The 20,358-nt window shown below is 40.7% G+C and overlaps 1 protein-coding gene across 6 annotated transcripts in view; it reads left to right on the top strand.

Moving 5' to 3' along the window:
• Positions 1 to 20,358, top strand: part of DNAH3 (dynein axonemal heavy chain 3) — a 236,481-nt gene that overhangs the window by 162,631 nt on the left and 53,492 nt on the right. For 5 of the 6 annotated variants that reach the window (XM_070460978.1, XM_070460977.1, XM_070460979.1 and 2 more), the window contains 9 exons: positions 452 to 746; positions 3,924 to 4,103; positions 8,470 to 8,593; positions 8,675 to 8,831; positions 9,061 to 9,204; positions 10,684 to 11,350; positions 12,648 to 12,813; positions 15,653 to 15,869; positions 19,764 to 19,946. In XM_070460978.1, coding sequence (XP_070317079.1) covers positions 452 to 746; positions 3,924 to 4,103; positions 8,470 to 8,593; positions 8,675 to 8,831; positions 9,061 to 9,204; positions 10,684 to 11,350; positions 12,648 to 12,813; positions 15,653 to 15,869; positions 19,764 to 19,946 — 2,133 coding nt within the window. The remainder of the gene's footprint in view (positions 1 to 451; positions 747 to 3,923; positions 4,104 to 8,469; positions 8,594 to 8,674; positions 8,832 to 9,060; positions 9,205 to 10,683; positions 11,351 to 12,647; positions 12,814 to 15,652; positions 15,870 to 19,763; positions 19,947 to 20,358) is intronic. The other variant, XM_070460980.1, reaches the window with a different exon arrangement.

Here is a 20,358-nt window from a genome sequence, read left to right as displayed (position 1 = left end):
TTGGCTCAAAGAGAAGATCTCAGAGGGCAGCAGCTGTAGACCCAGCCTTACTATAATTGGTGGTTATAATATGACATTTCAGTAATTAAGAATACAGTCCTTGGAATCAGACAAGCTGGGATTAAAATTTTTGCATTTCTGTTTACTTGCTGTGTTAGTGAGCTCTGGATCTGTTTCCTCATCTCTAAAACAGAGACAATAGACAGTTATTGTCTATTTACATACAAAATCAAATTTAACCCTCAAAACAGCTCAGTGAACTAGATGCCATTTTTATCCGCATTTCACAGATGAAGAAACTAGGCTGCTAGAGAGGTAAAATGCTCAAAATTATAAAGATAAATAAGAGACAGAGCTGAATGGATAGTAAGGATAAAACTCAAGTCTCTTGAATACCAAGACCCAATCTCCTGGTCCCAGCATCAGGACTCACCATGTCTTTGTGGCACAGGTCTCAGAACTCATCATCCCCACCATGGAGACAGCCCGACAGTCCTTCTTCTTGAAAACCTACCTGGACCATGAGATTCCAATGCTGTTTGTAGGACCCACCGGCACAGGCAAATCAGTCATCACCAACAACTTCCTTCTTCGCCTTCCCAAAAATACATATCTGCCCAACTGCATCAATTTCTCTGCCAGAACTTCAGCCAATCAGACGCAGGATATCATCATGTCCAAGCTGGATCGCCGGCGGAAAGGCCTTTTTGGGCCTCCCATAGGGAAGAAAGCAGTGGTATTTGTGGGTAAGGCACTGGCCTGGATCTGGACACACCAAATTCTTCTATTTTAAGTTGCAGCAAATTAGAATCTCCCTTTGTAGGACTGCTGTATATTCATTTTACTGTCTGTGGAAGATAAAATATTTCTGGTTAATATAATTCTGCATTCCTTCCCACCGCTCCTATTTTCCTTCCTTCTTTTCTTCCATCTTTCCATCCCTTCTTCTCTCCTCCCTCCCTTTCTTGCTTCTTTCATTTTTTGTTCCTTGTCCTTCCCTTCATTCATTTCCAAGTATTTTTAACTATGTACTCTATGCCAAATTTTCCATGTTGAGGCATAGTCCAGGCCTTTTTGCCTGAGGGAGGATCCCAGTTTCTCCTGGGATGAAGTTGAGCCCATGGATCAGGCCAAGTTACTTTGTAGTGACAGTAGTTAGGTTCAGAAGGGGATTGTAGTGTTTGCTCTTCTTGTGTCTCCAGAAGCAACTCACACACTGTGATAAGCTTCTGTTCCATTAAGTGCCAGATAAATATGTTATCAGCATATGAAGAAATCTAATAGTTGCCAAATAAGCACATTGAATTTTTCCAGAATTTTATCTGTCTACACAGCACTTCCTCATTTATTTCTTTTGAGCCTCACAACCCCTTGAGTTTATTGGCCATCATGATCACTTTCTTGTTGTTATTCAGTCGCTAAGTCATGTTCAACTCTTTGCGACCCCATGGACTGCAGCAAGCCAGGCTTCCCTGTCCTCCCAGAGTTTGCTCAAGTTCTTGTTCATTCAGTTGATGATGCTTTCTAACCATCTCATCCTCTTCCACTCCCTTCTCCTTTTGCCTTCAATCTTTCCCAGCATCAGGGTCTTTTCCAATGAGTTGGTTCTTTGCATCAGGTGGCCAAAGTATTAGAGCTTCACTTTCAGCATCAGTCTTTCCAATGAATATTCTGGGTTGATTTCCTTTAGGACTGACTGGTTTGATTTCCTTGCAGTCCAAGGGACTCTCAGGAGTCTTTTCCAGAACCGCAATTTGAAAGTATCAATTTTCCGGTGTTCAACCTTTTTTATGGTCCAACTCTCACATCCATACATAACTACTGGAAAAACCATAGCTTTGACTATATGGACTTTTGTCAGCAAAGCAAAGTCTTTGCTTTTTAATACACTGTCTAGGTTTATCACAGCTTTCCTTCCAAGGAGCAAGCATCTTTTAATTTCATGGCTGCAGTCACTGTCCGCAGTGATTTCAGAGCCTAAGAAAGGAAAATCCGTCACTGCTTCTACTTTTTCCCCTTCTATTTGCCATGAAGTGATGGGACTGGGTGCAGTGATCTTGGTATTCTGAATGTTGGATTTTAAGTTAGCTTTTTCACTTTTCTCTTTTGACCTCATCAAGAGGCTCTTGGCGCCTCTTCATTTTCTTCCATTAGAGTGGTATCATTTGCATATCTGAGGTTATTGGTATTTCTCATCACAATCTTGATTCCAGCTTGTGACTCATCCAGCTTGGCATTTCACATGATGTACTCTACATATAAGTTAAATAAACAGGGTAACAATAAACAGCCTTATCATACTGCTTTCCCAATTTTGAATCATAAAATTTGAACCAATTTTGAACCAGTAAGTTGTTCCATATAAGTTCCTAACTGTTGCTTCCTGATAGGCATACAAGTTTCTTAGGACACATGTAAGGTGGTCTGGTATTCCCATCTCTTTAAGAATTTTCCAGTTTGTTGTGATCCACACAGTCAAAGGTTTCCTTGTAATCATTGAAGCAGCAGTTTTTCTGGAATTCCCTTGCTTTCTCTAAGATCCGACAAATGTTGGCAGTTTGATCTCTGGCTCCTCCACCTTTTCTAAACTCAGCCTGTAAATCTGGAAGTTCTCAGTACATGTACTGCTGGAGCCTGTCTTGAAGGATTTTGAGTAACTTTACTAGCATAGGAAATGAGCACAATTGTCTGTTAGTTTGAACATTCCTTGGCATAGCCCTTTTTGGGATTGGAATGAAAATTGACTTTAAAAAAAAAATCACTTTACTAGTCAATTAAATGAGGCTCTGAAGGTTAAATTCCCTGTTCAGGGCCAAATGTCTAGAAAATTCTGGAACCACGAGCCAAAACCAGGTTTCTTGGTGCCAAATACATTATGTTTTCTACTCTCTTACTGCTGATTCATAGAATTCTCATTTAGTAATAATAATTCCCTGCTCTTCTGAGTTATCTCATGTTCTGTCTTTACGATTAAGGTATTGGTAGTAAACATTGCATGTATTTATATTCTTGCCAAGTAACAACAGCTCCTTAAAGGCAGGGATCTTATTTTCTTTTCCCTTTCTTGTCCTCCCTCCCTCCTTTGTCCTTTCCTCTCATCTGTCCTCCCTTCCTATTTTTATGGTATATCCAAAAGCAATTCACACTTTGCAGTCAAACAGACCTAGGTCCAAATCTCACTTTTTAACCCTAAGCATATTATTCCATTACCTTCAGTTCCTCACCTCTAACATAAAGGTAATACCATCTTCCTTATAAAGTCATCATCTTGAGTAGATGATATAATACATATAAAATCCCTAAAATTGTACATGACACAAAACTGGGCATTTAGTCAGTGTTTATTGGAATGTATTGAGTGCCTTCTATGTGCCAGGACTGAACAATGTACTTTTGGAGAAAATCAATCCCTACCCTGGAGGAAATCACAACTTATCCTTGCCTTTTTGATTTTGCTCTTCAAAAACCCTAGCTTGAAGCCTTTCTGCTACTGGAGTTCCCACTACTACCTGGTGGTAAATTAAATACTCTGTCAACTAGAAGCATGACTGTCTTTCTCACCATCATATCCCTAGAAATTAACAAAGTGTCTAGCACATAGTAGACAATCTATATATTTTGGGTAAAGGAATAGGAAATTTTTAAATATCTATTTGTTAATGCCAATCTATGCATTCTTCCACAGAGGATCTCACACACAGAGATCTCAATAAATGCACAGAGATCTCAATAAACCAGGAAAGCCAGAACCCTGAAAAATCTCTTCCATTATGGTGAAAATGTCCACTGGCTGAGCCCTACCTAGAGTGAGGGTATAACAATTGAGTATGGACTCTCCCATGGAAGGATAGTCATCTGCTACCTCCTGAAAGAGCAAAGGATCCCATAGACTTACAATCTGTGGTCATCACTTCTTTCCCCAGATGACCTCAACATGCCAGCCAAAGAGGTATATGGAGCCCAGCCCCCCATTGAGCTCCTACGGCAATGGATTGACCATGGTTACTGGTTTGACAGGAAGGATACCAGTAAGCTGGACATCACTGATGTGCTGCTTGTGACAGCCATGGGCCCTCCTGGGGGAGGAAGGAATGACATTACTGGTACGTGAAGGAGAAAGTTCATTACTTTTTGCCCCACCCCCTGCAGAACCAGACCATCTTTGTGGATGGAGGGCTAGTGCAAGGCAGTCTGTCCTGATGGAAGATAGAGCAAGGTGTATTTAGGCAAGAGACACTTGAGTTAGATTCAAGGAGTGACATTTGAATATGCCATGTTGAAAGTTGTATGAAATAGGATGAGAAGATGAAAAGAGGATTTGAGGAGTCTTTGGCTAGGCATAGAGGAACAGAGTCTCATGAACAGGTAAGTTCTGTGTGATCAGCTTGTGTTCTAGGAGCAAGGCTAGACTAGAGGGTCTCAACTAAAGGTGAATGACAGATTCACCTGTTATGTTTCTTACAATTCTTTGGAGCCAGATAGGCCTAAGTAAAATAATAATAATAAACAAATAAGATTTTCCCCCATCATCTGACACTTTCGGAGTATATTTTGCTTCATGTGCAACTTCATCAATCCAGGTCTACAGATTTCCATACTTTTATTCTGAGATACATCCTTGGTTAAGAATCTTAATGCTATTTTCAGACTTAACATTCTGTGACCTTGCTTTCCCCTGTGGCATATATCTTTCTCATTTGTAAAATAAGGAAGATAAACAGGGTGATTTTACTTGAGTATACAAACCATCACCCTCCACTTCAAGTACAGAGTCCAAGGGTACCTTTGCCTTGGGTTTGAATATAGCAGGATCTCAGGCACTTAGCATCTATAAACTCAAGACTTCTCTAACTACTTAGAGGGAAAGGAACTTGGTATATTACTTTTCTCTAAGACCTACTCATTCAATGGGGAAAATATTTGCAAACTATCTGATAAAGTGTTGAAATACAAAATGTGTAAGGAATTCATACAACTCAGTAGCAAAACAGCAATCTAACTAGAAAATGGATAGAGAATTTGAATAGACATTTTTCTAAAGACATACAGTGGCTAACAGGCACATGAAAAGATGTTCAACATTGCTGATTATTAGAGAAATGAAAATCAGAATCACAATGAGATATCACCTCACACCTGATAGAATGGCTATTAACAAAAGTCAAGAGATAATAACTGCTCTTATGCATTGTTGGTGGGAATATAAATTCTTGCAGCCACTATGAAAAACAGTAGGACGTCCCTCAAAAAATTAAAAATAGCACTACCACGTGATCTGCTAATGCCACTTCTGGGTATATATCTGGAGGAAATGAAATCATTGTCTTGAAGAGATATCTATAGTCCCATGTTTGCACTGCATGCCCAGTCACTTCAGTCATGTCCAACTCTTTGCAGCCCTATGGACTGTAGTCCACCAGGCTCCTCAGTCCATGGGATTCTCCAGGCAAGAATACTAGAGTGGGTTGCCATGCCCCCCTCCAGTGGATCTTCCTAATCCAGAGATTGAACCCTCATCTCCTGTGTCTCCTGCATTGTAGGCAGGTTCTTTACTGCTGAGCCACCAGGGAAGCCCAGTCCCATATTGCAACATTATTCACAATAGCCAAGTCATTGAAACATCCAAAGTGTCTATTTATGGATGAATGGATAAAGAAAATGTATACACACACACACACACACACACACACACACCCTGAGATATTATTTGGCTATAAAAATAATGAAATTCTACTCTATGTGACAACATGAATGGACCTTGAGAACATTAAGCTAAGTGAAATAAGTCAGACAGAGAAAAATAAATACTATATGATATCATTTACATGTGGAATCTAAAAAAGCCAAACTCACAGAAACAGTAGAATGATGGTTGCCAGGAGCTAAGGGGTGGGGGAAATGGGGAGATGTTGGTCAGAGGGTACAAATTTCCAGTTATAAAATGAACAAGTTTTGGGGGTCTGATGTACAATATGGTGACTCTAATTAACAACAGCAGCAACAACAGAATTGTTACTTAACCTTAGTATGCAAGCATTTTGCAATATCTTATATGCATTAAATCATCATGTGGTAAACCTTCAGTTTATATTTATGTCAATTAATTCTCACTAAAACCAGTGGGGCAGGAGAGATCTATTCAAAAGGGAATGTCTGTTTCCTGTACATATCAAGGAAATAGTAATTGCTAACATTTGCACAGCAGTTGACGGTTTTCAAGCTATGGCCCAAATATGACATATTGAAAAGATCTTAAAGACCAATGCCCAAAACTGCCAAGAACACATCTGTGGTCAAGTGAAATTGAGTCTATTAATTTGCTGCCGCAAGGGTGTCTATATAGCATGGAGAACCATGAGAGTGCCTGGTGAAAGGGTGTTAAATGGGCTTGTGCTGGGTGATGTGAGAAAGGCTTAAGAAACCAGGTACTCTGTTCTAGATTGGGTAATCTCAGGGAGTGGGGACAATTTGAAGAGTAGGTATCTTAATTTTTTTTCTGTACTTAGTAAACAACTAGAGTCACTCATATTAGTTTGGGGGGAAGTTTTCATGATTTCACACTCTCTCTTGCTACCCCACAATTTAAATTGCTATCTCGCGTCAGCTCCCTCCGATTGCCCTCAGAGTATTCAGGCCCGGTCCTTACGCTAAGCAATGCCGCCCACTCCTCTCCATTCCGAACCCACTTGCTGGTGGCAGATGCGGGCGTCTGGGGTACTTTTCTGCTGGGAGTTGCTTTTAGGCATGTAATCTGTGGGTTTTATTTATTTTTCCTCCCAGTTAGGTTGCCCTCCGAGATTCAAAAACTTCCCCCAGACCCACCAGTGCGAGGGTTTCCTGGTGATTGGAAACTTCCTCTATTATGACTTCCTTCCCGGGATGGGTCTCCATCCCTAGCTCTTTTGTCTCTCTTTTTATCTTTTATATTTTGTCCTACCTCTTTTTGAAGACGATGGGCTGCTTTTCTGGGCGCCTGATGTCTTCTGCTAGTGGTCAGAAGCTAGTGGTCAGCGTTCAAATGTTCTTTCGATGAATTTGTAGGGGAGAAAGTGGTCTCCCTGTCCTATTCCTCCACCATCTTAGCTCCTCAGTTTTCATGATTTCAAAGCAAACTTTTTTCTGTCTTGTTCCATCATAGCTAGGGAATAACCTCATTTGATGTTGATATTTAAAGAGATTGTGTTCATTGAAGAACCAACAGACTATCTGACAATTGTCAGACCAGCGGCCAGCTGTTAGGGCTCATATGGGAAAACTGAGGCTCAAGGCATTATCATATGGTGGTGGAGAGCATGGCTTGGCAGAAGACTGATCTGGGTTTTGGTAACGTGTAATAAGCATTAGCACACATTAAGTACCATTAGTATGCTTACTATCAAAAGAATACATGACTTCCTCAAGTTCATGCAACTCTCCATATTTCTCAATCAATGTGTAAAATATTATCCCAGCATTTTTTTAAAAAAAGGTAAACCTACATATGTCAGTACATATGGGTGATAAAAAAAAATAAAGAAATGCAAGATAGTAGTTACTTTAAAATCAGGATAGTGGTAAGCTTTGGAGGGAGACAGGGAAAGGGCTATGACTGGGATGGGATATAGGGAGGGGATTCTATGGAGGGCTGGCAAAGTTGTATTTCTTGATGTGGATGGTAGATGGAAGGATGTTAACTTTATAATGATTCACTTTATAATTTTGGCTATTTTCTGTATCTGTGCTTTACTTTATACAATAAAATATTTTTTTAAAAGATAGTGCAGGCAAATCATAGAGACAGAAAATCGATTATTAGTTGCCAAGGGCTGAAAGGAAATAGAAAGTGGTAAAGGTAAAGGATTTCTTTTTCGAGTGATTATTCTGCTATTGATTGTGATAATGGTTGCACAACTAAAGTACTAAATATTTATTGAATTGTGTACTTTAAATGGATGAATTTTGCAGATATAAATATATGGGTATCTAATATTAGATACATAGATATAGATGTATAGCTGTAAGAATACCAAACTAACAGTGATTAATTTGGGAGGGGAGAGAGAATGGATTTGGTGTGTAGGAGGCAAGGGTTACTTTCTGTAAAAGTATTTCTGAATTATTTGATTATTTTTCAAAAATATCATATTGCCATTATCTAATAACAGTCTTGAGCACTGGACTAGCACTATTACCAGAACTTCTGCAGTCATGGAGATGTTCTATATCTATACTGTGCAATACAACATCCACTAGTCACATGTTTATCCTTGAGAAGTTGATATGTGGTTATGAGACTGAGGAAATACATTTTAATGTTACTTAATTTTAATATAAATTTAAATAGCCACATATGGCTAGAGGCTGCCATGTTGAATAGCACAGCTCTAGAACTTAAAGGCAGAGGAAAAACTGTTCTATATCTTAGGATAGCTCTGCCCAGGAGGTAAGTGTGAGTGTGTGTGCACATTCACACCTGTGCATGTTTTCCAGGACGATTCACTCGCCATCTGAATATCATTTCCATCAATGCCTTCGAGGATGACATATTAACCAAGATTTTCAGTTCAATTGCTGACTGGCACTTTGGAAAAGGGTTTGATGTGGTGTTTTTAAGGTAGGCGGTTCCTGTATGATTGGCCTGGGATCCTCATGTCTGGCCCTTCCTTAACTGGTCTGCCTTCTCCTTCCTCCCAAGGTATGGAAAGATGATGGTACAAGCAACAATGACAATTTATAAAGCTGCAGTGGAGAATTTCTTGCCAACTCCCTCCAAGTCACACTATGTCTTTAACCTGCGGGATTTCTCACGGGTGATCCAAGGGGTATTGCTCTGCCCTCACACCCACCTGCAGGTCAGCCACTGGCATTTCTGTTACAAGTTCATTCACTGATATCCTTGGCTATGTGGAATATATAATGATAATAGTAACAGCTAACTTTTATTAAGCATTTAATCTATGCTAGGCATTGTGCTAAGTATTTTGTAAGCATTATCTCATTTAATCCTCACAACAACCCAGGATTTAGAAACTGTTTGACAACTACTGCCTCAGCCACTCAAATAATTGACTGAATTTTCAGGATGTAGAGAAGTTTATCCGGCTTTGGATTCATGAGGTTTACCGCGTCTTCTATGACCGTCTGATTGATCATGAAGATAGACAGGTCTTTTTTAACATGGTAAGGGAAACCACCTCCAATTGCTTCAAGCAGTCTGTGGAAAAGGTAAGCAAGACCCTGTGATCTTTGGACCTCAGAAATTGCCCCAAATATGTGATCATGGTAGTCTCAGATTTCAGGCACCCTTCCTAGTAGAGACTTTATTGTTGTTATTCAGTCGCTCGGTCGTGTCCAACTCTTTGCAACCCCCTGGACTGTAACCCACCAGCTCCTCCGTCCATGGGATTTTCCAGGCAAGAGTACTGGAATGGGTTGCCATTTCCTTCTCCAGGGGATCTTCCTGACCCAAGAATCAAGCCCAGGTTTGTTGCATTGGCAGGTGGATTCTTTACCACTGAGCCACCAGGAAAGCCCAAATAGAGACTTTTAGCTCTGCTTTCTGAATCTCAAGAAACAGTGTATGGAGCCAATTAGTCACTTGATTTGGTGATATACTGTTGTTTTTTGTTGTTCAGTCACCAAGTCCTGTCCAACTCTTTGCAACCCCATGGACTGCAGTCCACCAAGCTTCCCTGTCCCAAGTAATATAATACTTGGCCCAATTTCACTTGACTTTCCAGGTAACATCTAAGTTTGGACCCATTCACACTTGTTATTTATTTTATTTTTTTTTAATTTTTTTTCATTTATTTTTATTAGTTGGAGGCTAATTACTTTACATCATTACAGTAGTTTTTGTCATACATTGAAATGAATTAGCCATGGATTTACATGTATTCCCCATCCCGGTCCCCCCTCCCACCTCCTTCTCCACCCGATCCCTCTGGGTCTTCCCAGTGCACCAGGCCCGAGCACTTGTCTCATGCACCCAAAGATGTTTTGTTTATAATTAATGTAAAATGCATTTTCAAAGTCAATTAACTTTTGAGTTAAGAAATAAAATTACCATGAATTTTTATTGTTTGATTGATGCCCTGTGTAAAGCCCAAGTGATAGATTGTCTTGGTTTCCTATTTTAAATATTTTCTCTTTCCCATTTTGATATAAAAAAAGTTTAAACCCTATATATTTGCATCATCTAGTTCTACCTCTACTTTTAAGAAGCTGTGATTTCTCCATAGAAAAAAGACAAGTGTTTCATATCTCATCCAGAGGCCATGTACAGAAACACTGCTAGTTTCTAATATCAGAAAGAAGAAGCAACTAAAACATTTCTACTCTAGGTACAGAGTGGGGAACAGGGGTAAGGCCTGCACCTCTATTTGGTGAAGAAGCAAGTACATTAACAATGATCTCACCTTTTGATCACGTCCTCCTGGGATCTTATAATCTGTCCACCAATGTTTTAATCACTTAGCAAACCCATTGACCCTTGCTTTCACACTCTATTCTCAACTGTCCTTTTATCATAGTCTTTACAACCATCAAATACACTTCTTTTGTTTAGAAAAACAAAACTGTTGTGAACCATGACTTTTAAAAATGTGCTCAGAGGAGACAAACACATCTCCTGTTCCCTCCTTCTAGCTCCCACTACCATGGTAGTTGGAGTGAATGCCTGGCTGAGACTTATCTTTTCCACAGGTCCTCATCCACCTATCACCCACTGGAAAGATAGTTGATGATAATATCCGTAGCCTCTTCTTTGGAGATTTCTTCAAGCCAGAAAGTGACCAAAAGATATATGATGAGATCACTGACTTAAAACAGCTCACAGTGGTCATGGAATATTACCTGGAAGAGTTCAACAATATCAGCAAGGCCCCCATGTCCTTGGTGATGTTCAGGTTCGCCATTGAGCACATCTCTAGGATCTGCAGGGTCCTGAAGCAGGACAAAGGCCACTTGCTCCTGGTGGGCATTGGGGGCAGTGGGCGGCAAAGTGCCAGCAAACTGTCCACATTCATGAACTCATACGAGCTATACCAGATCGAGATCACAAAAAGCTACTCAGGCAACGATTGGCGAGAGGACCTGAAGAAGATCATGCTCCAGGTTGGTGTGGCCACCAAGAGTACTGTGTTCCTCTTCGCTGATAATCAGATCAAGGATGAGTCATTCGTTGAGGACATCAACATGCTTCTGAACACTGGTGATGTGCCCAACATCTTCCCTGCTGATGAGAAGGCTGACATTGTGGAGAAGATGCAAATGGCAGCCAGGACAGAAGGAGAAAAGATCGAAATCACTCCTCTTTCTATGTATAACTTCTTCATTGAGAGAGTGAAAAAGAACCTTCACATTGTCCTTGGTAAGAATGAGAAAATTCATTTTGCCCTTTTCCTTGGATGTTTCAGCATCTCCTTGCCCTAAGCCTAGTCCTCTTAAAATGGTGCCAAAATTGATCCAACCAAGGCACCTAACTTGCCCAACAGTCGGTGCCTGGAATTCCTGTGCAAACTTCCCTGAAAAACTATTTTAAACCTGTTCTGTTCTCTTCAATTCTCTGGATTCTGCTGTGAACCCTCTCCTTCCTTTTAGTACATTACCCTGGCAGCCTTACAAAATAACATATGGAGTTTTTCTCTGTGAATATCATCTCCAATCTGTCCAGAAGCTTAGGGGTCTTGTTTAATACTTCTCTTCATTACCATGTCCTGTCAATTTTTGCCTTCTTGTGCTCATATCAACCCACTTATCTCTATCTCTGCCACCTTCAAATTAGCTAAGCTCCTACGAATATCATCTCACCCAGACCTCACCTCTATAGCCTTCTAACTGTTCTCTCTGTGCCCACTCTGTCCATTCCAGACATTTATGTTCCACTGAATCAGGATGCTTTCCACTGTCAGGATTTGTTTTTCTTGTATTGCAGATCTGTTCATTGTATATTAACATACACATACACAAATTAAAACACCTGAATTACTTTCTATTCAAATAAAGACCAAAATCCCTAACCTATAGTTTTATAAGAACACCTGCCAGACTGTCCCCTGCATCCTCTCCACTCTCATCTCAAACCGTGCTTCCCCTTCCTTTTTTAGCTACACTGACTTTCTCACACTTCCACCTATGCATTATGCTTCCTCCTAGCAAGTGCCTGGTACACATTGAATCTAAATAAACAATTAACAAAATTTGGGGCATATAATCCAAAATTTGGGGTTAGATGGAGATGAGGTCAGAAACAAGCTGATAGGGCCCCCACAGCAGCCTCCGTAAGTAGCTATGTATGGGGCACCAGTGGTTTCCTGAGGTCTGTGAATCAGGACAAATGGAGCAAGTGGGTCAAAGGGCTTAAAACACTCTGGCTATATGATCCTAAAGATCTAGAATGGATAATATAGGATAATATGAATATTGAAAACCAGACAGAAGAGTATTGTAATAAACTGACTTCCCATGACAAAGTTGCATGAAAATATTCCATGATTTCCCTATGCTTTCCAGGCACTCATCCTGACTATTCCCATTTATACTCTGGAGTGCCAACAGGAAGCATGACTGCTCCCTTATCCCCATCAGAATGCTTGGAATGACCTGTCTGTCCCTTTTGGCCTCCTTGACTGGGAGAAAGAGAACTAATGAAATCTGCTTTTCATTAGCAATGAGTCCAATTGGGGACACCTTCCGGAACCGCCTGCGAATGTTCCCTTCTCTAATCAATTGCTGCACAATTGACTGGTTCCAGTCTTGGCCCACAGATGCCCTGGAGTTGGTGGCCAACAAATTTCTAGAAGATGTAGAGCTCGATGACAATATTCGGACAGAGTGAGTGCTAGCTGCATTTTAGTACTCCAAACAAATATTTCAAATGAAAATCAAGATATTGGCTCTATTCTTTTTGCTGTTTTAAGATTTATCAATTTATGTATGTTCTGTTCTGTTCAGTCACTAAGTCGTGTGTCTGACTCTTTGTGACCATATGGACTGCTGCATGCTAGACTTCCCTGTCCTTCATTATCTCCCAGAGTGTCCATTGAGTTGGGGATGCTATCTAACCATCTCATCCTCTGCTGCCCCCTTCTCCTTTTGCCTCAGTCTTTCCCAGAATCAAGGTCTTTTCCAATGAGAAATAAATTATAAAAAATAAATACCATTTATATATTTAATAAAACACCTTTGCTGAAAAAAGAAGAACATTTCCTTGTTCAGAATTGTTCTAGAGATATACTGTTGTCATAGCTATGAGAACCTGGATTTCAATAATCTTAGAGCATACATTCTCAACAGGGGAGATATCTCTGCCTAGGGGATGGAAAACTGGTACTTGGGAGGGATTTTGTTGTGAAAAAAAAAAATTTGTGTGTAAAGCACAGATAAACAAAATAAAGCACTGAATTTTGGCTAGAGTAAGAGAAAGGATAAGATTGTTGACCATTCTAAGTGTCCTATGAAGGTAAGGGTCATGTCACCTGCCTTGTATAGTTTTATATCCTTAGTACCTAGTACATAGTAGGTTTGAATACTGCTTATTAAATGAGTAAACAGAAAATGAAGAAACAAGTAGTGGTCAGAATGTTCATTGCTTTAAATTCCATTTTAAGATCTTTGAACCTTGTTCTCTAGGCCCAGGAATGTTTAACCTGGGTCTATAGAAACTGTATGCAGGTCAGGAAGCAACAGTTAGAACTGGACATGGAACAACAGACTGGTTCCAAATAGGAAAAGGAGTACGTCAAGGCTGTATATTGTCACCCTGCTTATTTAACTTATATGCAGAGTACATCATGAGAAACGCAGGGCTGGATGAAGCACAGCTAGAATCAAGATTGCCGGGAGAAATATCAATAACCTCAGATATGCAGACAACATCACCCTTAGGGCAGAAAGTGAAGAGGAACTAAAAAGCCTCTTGATGGAAGTGAAAGAGGAAAGTGAAAAAGTTGGCTTAAAGCTCAACATTCAGAAAACTAAGATCATGGCATCTGGTTCCATCACTTCATGGGAAATAGATGGGGAAACAGTGGAAACAGTGTCAGACTTTATTTTGGGGGGCTCCAAAATCACTGCAGATGGTGATTGCAGCCATGAAACTAAAAGATGCTTACTCCTTGGAAGGAAAGTTATGACCAACCTAGATAGCATATTAAAAAGCAGAGACATTACTTTGCCAACAAAGGTCCGTCTAGTCAAGGCTATGGTTTTTCCAGTGGTCATGTATGGATGTGAGAGTTGGACTATGAAGAAAGCTGAGTGCCAAAGAATTGATGCTTTTGAACTGTGGTATTGGAGAAGACTCTTGAGAGTCCCTTGGACTGCAAGGAGATCCAACAAGTCCATCCTAAAGGAGATCAGTCCTGGGTGTTCATTGGAAGGACTGATGTTGAAGCTGAAACTGCAATACTTTAGCCACCTCATGCGAAGAGTTGACTCATTGGAAAAGACCCTGATGCTGGGAGGGATTGGAGGCAGGAGGAGAAGGGGACGACAGAGGATGAGATGGCTGGATGGCATCACTGACTTGATGGACATGAGTCTGAGTAAACTCCTGGAGTTGGTGATGGACAGGGAGGCCTGGCATGCTGCAATTCATGGGGTCTCAAAGAGTCGGACACGACTGAGCAACTGAACTGAACTGATAGGCTCATGACCAGAACTCAGAGGGTCAGTGAATGTGAGTGGGGAAAAAGTACATGTTCGTTTTCATTGACATCTAAGTGGTACTTTGCATTTCTTTCAATGATGAACATAGGCAATAAACCCCCATAGGGTTGTGTAGGACCTGTGACTTTGTTACCAGTAGGAATCGCAGTTATTTTCATAACTTGTTCAGTCATTACAGATGCACCAATATATCATCCCCTTCAAAATGATAGTAGTTTTCAGACCTATTGTCCAATCTTACTATTTAATGCTGTAATTGGCAAGCTATGATCCATGGCTGAGTCCAGTTCACAACTTTATTTTTGCAAATATGCTTTATTGGTAAACTGCCATGCACACTGCAGTGGCAGAGTTGAATAGTTGCTACTCGAGACCATGTGGCTCACAAAGCCTAAAATATTTACTGTCTGGTCCTAACCAGAAAAAGTCTGCTGACCCCTGATTTAACATGTAAATAAGATCACACATATTGAGACTTACCTGCAGTAGTTAAGAATCCATGCTTCCAGTGGATTCTTAACCACTGCAGGGTGTGTGGGCTCGATCCAGGTCAGGAAACTAAAATCCTACATGCCACGAGGTGCAGCCAAACACACACACACACATTACTATATCATAAATTTGGTGTTTAAAATATTTAGAAAACTCTCTAACATAATTGGCTTCTTTTGTAATTCTATAATGTATTATTTTATGCATTAAAATATTATTCTGAAAAGCCCAGAGGCTTCATCAGACTTCCAAAGATTAAAAACTCCTGCTTAAAACCTGGTGATTCACAAAAGTGGTTAAAGCTAGAAATTGCCTGATCAAAGTTCATTCTAGTAAGAGTACATACCTCCCCAATCCTTCTTGAGGCTCTGTTGACGTGCTTCAAAGAATTGGGGGTTCTAGCTGGCCACTCTGAGTGGCTTTCTCATAGCCTTACTGCTGTGAACCAAAGCCGTGCTCGATCTCTCTGGAGCAAGTTGGGCCTGTCTGACCACCTTTGTGTCCTCTACAGGGTCATCTTCATGTGCAAATATTTCCAGGAGAGTGTGAAAAAGCTGTCACTTGATTATTACAACATCCTTCGCAGACACAACTATGTTACCCCCACCTCCTACCTCGAATTGATCCTAACATTCAAGACACTCCTGAATAAGAAGAGGCAAGAGGTTGATATGATGAGGAACCGATATCTGACAGGCCTGCAGAAACTTGAATTTGCAGCTTCACAGGTAAGCACAGACAAAATAGTATTGGGACAAAGAGGTCCAGAACTAATTGGATGCGGTGAAGCACTTGTTCAGTTGCAGAAGTCAAGAGAGTGCAAAAAAATTAAGACAGCATCTGACCCTGCACTCATCTCACTCCCTTGACCTACTCCATTACAATCAAATACAATAGTATATACAAAAATACAATAGTATATGTAAAATATGAGGCTTCCCTGGTGGCTCAGAGGGTATATGGTGACTCAGTTCAGTTCAGTTCAGTCACTCAGTCATGTCCAACTCTTTGCAATCCCATGGACTGCAGCACACCAGGCCTCCCTGTCCATCACCAACTCCCAGAGTTTGCTCAAACTCATGTCCATTGAGTTGGTGATGCCATATAACCATCTCATCTTCTGCCATCCCCTTCTCCTCCTGCCTTCAATCTTTCCCAGCATCAGGGTCTTTTCTAATGAGTCAGTTCTTCACAGCAGGTAACCAAAGTATTGGAGTTTCAGCTTCAGCATCAGTCCTTCCAATGAATATTCAGGACTGATTTCTTGTAGGATGGACTGGTTGGATCTCCTTGAAGTCCAAGGGACTCTCAAGAGTCTTCTTCAACAACCACAGTTCAAAAGTATAAATTTTTCTGCAGTCAGCTTTCTTTATATTCCAACTCACATCCATACATGACTACTGGAAAAACCATAGATTTGATTATATGGACCTTTGTTGGCAAAGTAATGTCTCCACTTTTTAATATGTTGTGTAGGTTGGTCATAACTTTTCTTCCAAGGACCAAGCATCTTTTAATTTCAAGGCTACAATCACCATCTGCAGTGATTTTGGAGCCCAAAAAAATAAAGTCTCTCACTGTTTCCATTGTTTCCCCATCTATTTGCCATGAAGTGATGGAACAGATGCCATGATCTTAGTTTTCTGAATGTTGAGTTTTAAGTCAACTTGTTCACTCTCCTCTTTCACTTTCATCAAGAGGCTCTTTAGTTCTTCGCTTTCTGCCCTAAGGGTGGTGTCATCTGCATATCTGAGGTTATTGATATTTCTCCTGGCATTCTTGATTCCAGCTTGTGCTTCATCCAGCCCAGTGTTTCTCATGATGTACTCTGCTTTTAAGTTAAATAAGCAGGGTGACAATGTACAGCCTTGACATACTCCTTTCCCAATTTGGAACCAGTCTGTTGTTCCATGTCCAATTCTAACTGTTGCTTCCTTACCTTCCTAACTATTGCTTCCTGACCTGAGTACAGATTTCTCAAGAGGCAGGTCAGTTGGTCTGGTATTCCCATCTCTTTAAGAATTTTCCAGAGTTTGTTGTGGTCCACACAGTCAAAGGCTTTGGCATAGTCAATAAAGCAGAAGTAGAGGTTTTCTGAAACTCTCTTGCTTTTTTGATGATCCAACAGATGTTGGCAATTTGATCTCTGGTTCCTCTGCCTTTTCTAAATCCAGTTGAACATCTGGAAGTTCATGGTTCACGTATTGCTGAAGCCTGGCTGGGAGAATTTTGAGCATTACTTTACTAACGTGTGAAATGTATGCAATTGTGCAGTTATTTGAGTATTCTTTGGCATTGCTTTTCTTTGGGATTGGAATGAAAACTGACCTTTTCCAGTCTTGTGGCCACTGCTGAATTTTCCAATTTTTCTGGCATGTTGAGTGCAGCACTTTCACAGCATCATTTTTTAGGATTTGAAATAGCTCAACTGGAATTCCATCACCTCCACTAGCTTTGTTAGTGGTGATGCTTCCTAAGGCCCACTTGACTTCACATTCCAGGATGTCTGGCTCTAGGTGAGTGATCACACCATTGTGTTCATCTGGGTCTTTAAGATCTTTTTTGTATATTTCTTCTGTGTATTATTGCCATCTCTTCTTAATATTTTCTGCTTCTGATAGGTGCATACCATTTCTGTCCTTTCTTGTGCCTATCTTTGCATGAACTGGTCCCTTGGTATATCAAATTTTCTTGAAGAGATCTCTAGACTTTCCCATTCTATTGTTTTCCTCTGTTTCTTTGCGTTGATCCTTGAGGAAGGCTTTCTTATCTCTCCTTGTTATTCTTGGAACCCTGCATTCAAATGGCTATATCTTTCCTTTTCTCCTTTGCCTTTTGCTTCTCTTCTGTGGTGGCTCAGTCAGTAAAAAATCCACCTGCCAGGAAGGAGATGAAAGAGACACAGGTTCCATCCCTTGGTCTGGAAGATCACCTGGAGAAGGAAATGGCAACCCACTCCAGTATTCTTGCCTGGGAAATCCCATGTACAGAGGAGTCATGGGGTCGCAAGAGTTGGACACAACTACTGACTAAACCACCACCACCACCATATATGAATATATATATACACATATATAAAGTACAATATTAAGAGTATATAAAAATACAATAGTATATATAAATAGACTGAGTTTTTTGGATCCCTCTTAAATTTTGTGCCCAATGTAAGTGCCTCACTTACCTCACCTTTGCCCCAGCCCTGGATATTCTCAATGGAGAACTGGGCAGAATAAGGCAGTGGTTAAAAACAAGGCCTAGGCTCAAATTCCAGCTTTATAGCTTATCAGGTATAGAACCTTGAAGATTCTCTTCTGTAAAAAAATAATAAGAAGTCTTCACTTCATAGGACTATTATGAAGATTAAATGATCTAACCCAAGTATAACCCTTAGCAAAATGCCTGGCTTATGATTTAGTAATTCATTTGTGCTTGAGCCACTTGACAAAACCATATTAAGACATGAATTTTCAGCACCAGTAAAGAACTAAGGCAACCGAATGGTTTTCAGTGGGTTGGCCTGGCTCTGAATACACAGCAGATCCACCAGCACGCAGCACACGGGGTAGGGAAGAACATCAGAAGTGGCCTCTGTTGCTCTCTTCCTTCAGTTGCTGGGCTCAACTCAAGGTCCTTAAGCTTTTAGAGAGATGTTGAAAATTGGAGTCTATCCACATAAGGGTGAGCAAACTGTGTTATTTGAAGAGCAGCAAAATGACCTGAGACAGTCTAGACCAGTAAAGGGAATGATGGTGCCACTTAGCTTTCCTTGAGCCGTCCCACGTGTCTGGTGCTCTATATGAGGAAAGTACAGTTATCATCACATCACACACAAAGAGATCAAGGTCCCAGCGAGGACAGGCAACTTGCCCATGATCACACAGGCTCATGAGTAGCTGCTGCAAGTGATGATGTGAAAACTGAAACTTAAGTCTGAGTGACTCCAGTCTGTGTTCCTAATCAACCAGCTTGCTGTGCTTCCTTTCTCACATGCGCTTTCTGTGGACACTGGGTTCAAGGTTATGAGACTTTCTTCAAATAAACATTGAAAATCTAATGTGTTAAGTTGTCTGAAAAATGGTCAACTCCCCTGAGAGGTGGTGACCTCCCCATCAGTAGAAGTGTTCAAACAGTGGCCAGAAAACTACTAGACAGGAATGTTGTAGAGGGCATCAGACTGTTGGGGGGAAAATATGACCTTTAGAGTTCTGTCCCTCCCAGCTATCTCAGCCATGTATATTCCTTAAAAAAATGTAGGGGTTTTTCCCCTAACTTACTTCTGTCTTTCCCTGCCCCCAATACTAAAGTGTAGTGTAGGCTCAATACAAGAATACCTTTTTTAAATGTTGTATCTTTTTAAAAAAAAATTTAAGATTACTATTGTATGTCTAGTGCCTATCATGGAGCTTGATAATTTACAACACATAGCATGAACTAAATAATGAAATATTACAAGATCAAAGAGAGAAACTCCAGCCAACAAATATGTACCCAGTACCATTAACATCATTTGTATTTTCTGCATGTATTATCAGTTAGAGAATTATTTCAACTTTTGCCAACTGTTCCACTTTTGGCATTTACATAGCTGACCTGGCACCCCACCCGCCCGCTCTCCTTGCTAGGTGGCCGTCATGCAAGTAGAACTGACGGCCCTCCAACCCCAGCTCATTCAGACCTCTGAGGAGACCGCTAAGATGATGGTGAAAATCGAAGCAGAGACTCGAGAAGCTGATGCCAAGAAACTTCTAGTGCAAGCAGATGAAAAGGAAGCCAATGCTGCTGCTGCCATTGCTCAAGGAATCAAGGTATAACTTGCTGAGAGGAAAGAAAGGGAACCAGCATTTTCAGCATTCATCTGTTGTCTCACTAGAGCCTAGCAGAGTCTCACAGAATATACATGGTCATGCCTATCTTGCGGAGGGAGAAAATGAGACTCGAATGATTAGTTTCCCAGCATCACATAGCTAGTAAAGGACCTGGTTCTCTCCAGGAAGAATTGTTGTTTTACAAATGCTCTCCATCTCACTCAGAGTCGTATAAGCTCCAGCAGGATCTAACCCTGTCTCATATTTCTTTCTTCTCATTGACCCTTTTCTGGCCACAGTGGCCTCCTAGCTATTCACCAAACAAACACAAGGCATGTCCCACCTCAGGGCCCTTGTACTGGCTGTTTCCTCTGACTATCTCCTTCACCTCAATCATGTTTTTGCTCGAATG

The sequence above is a fragment of the Odocoileus virginianus genome, chromosome 33, assembly GCF_023699985.2.
Source record: "Odocoileus virginianus isolate 20LAN1187 ecotype Illinois chromosome 33, Ovbor_1.2, whole genome shotgun sequence".
In the NCBI taxonomy this organism is placed as follows: domain Eukaryota; kingdom Metazoa; phylum Chordata; class Mammalia; order Artiodactyla; family Cervidae; genus Odocoileus; species Odocoileus virginianus.
The sequence above is the reverse complement of the archived record's forward strand: the minus strand, read 5'-3'. Positions and strand labels throughout refer to the sequence as shown.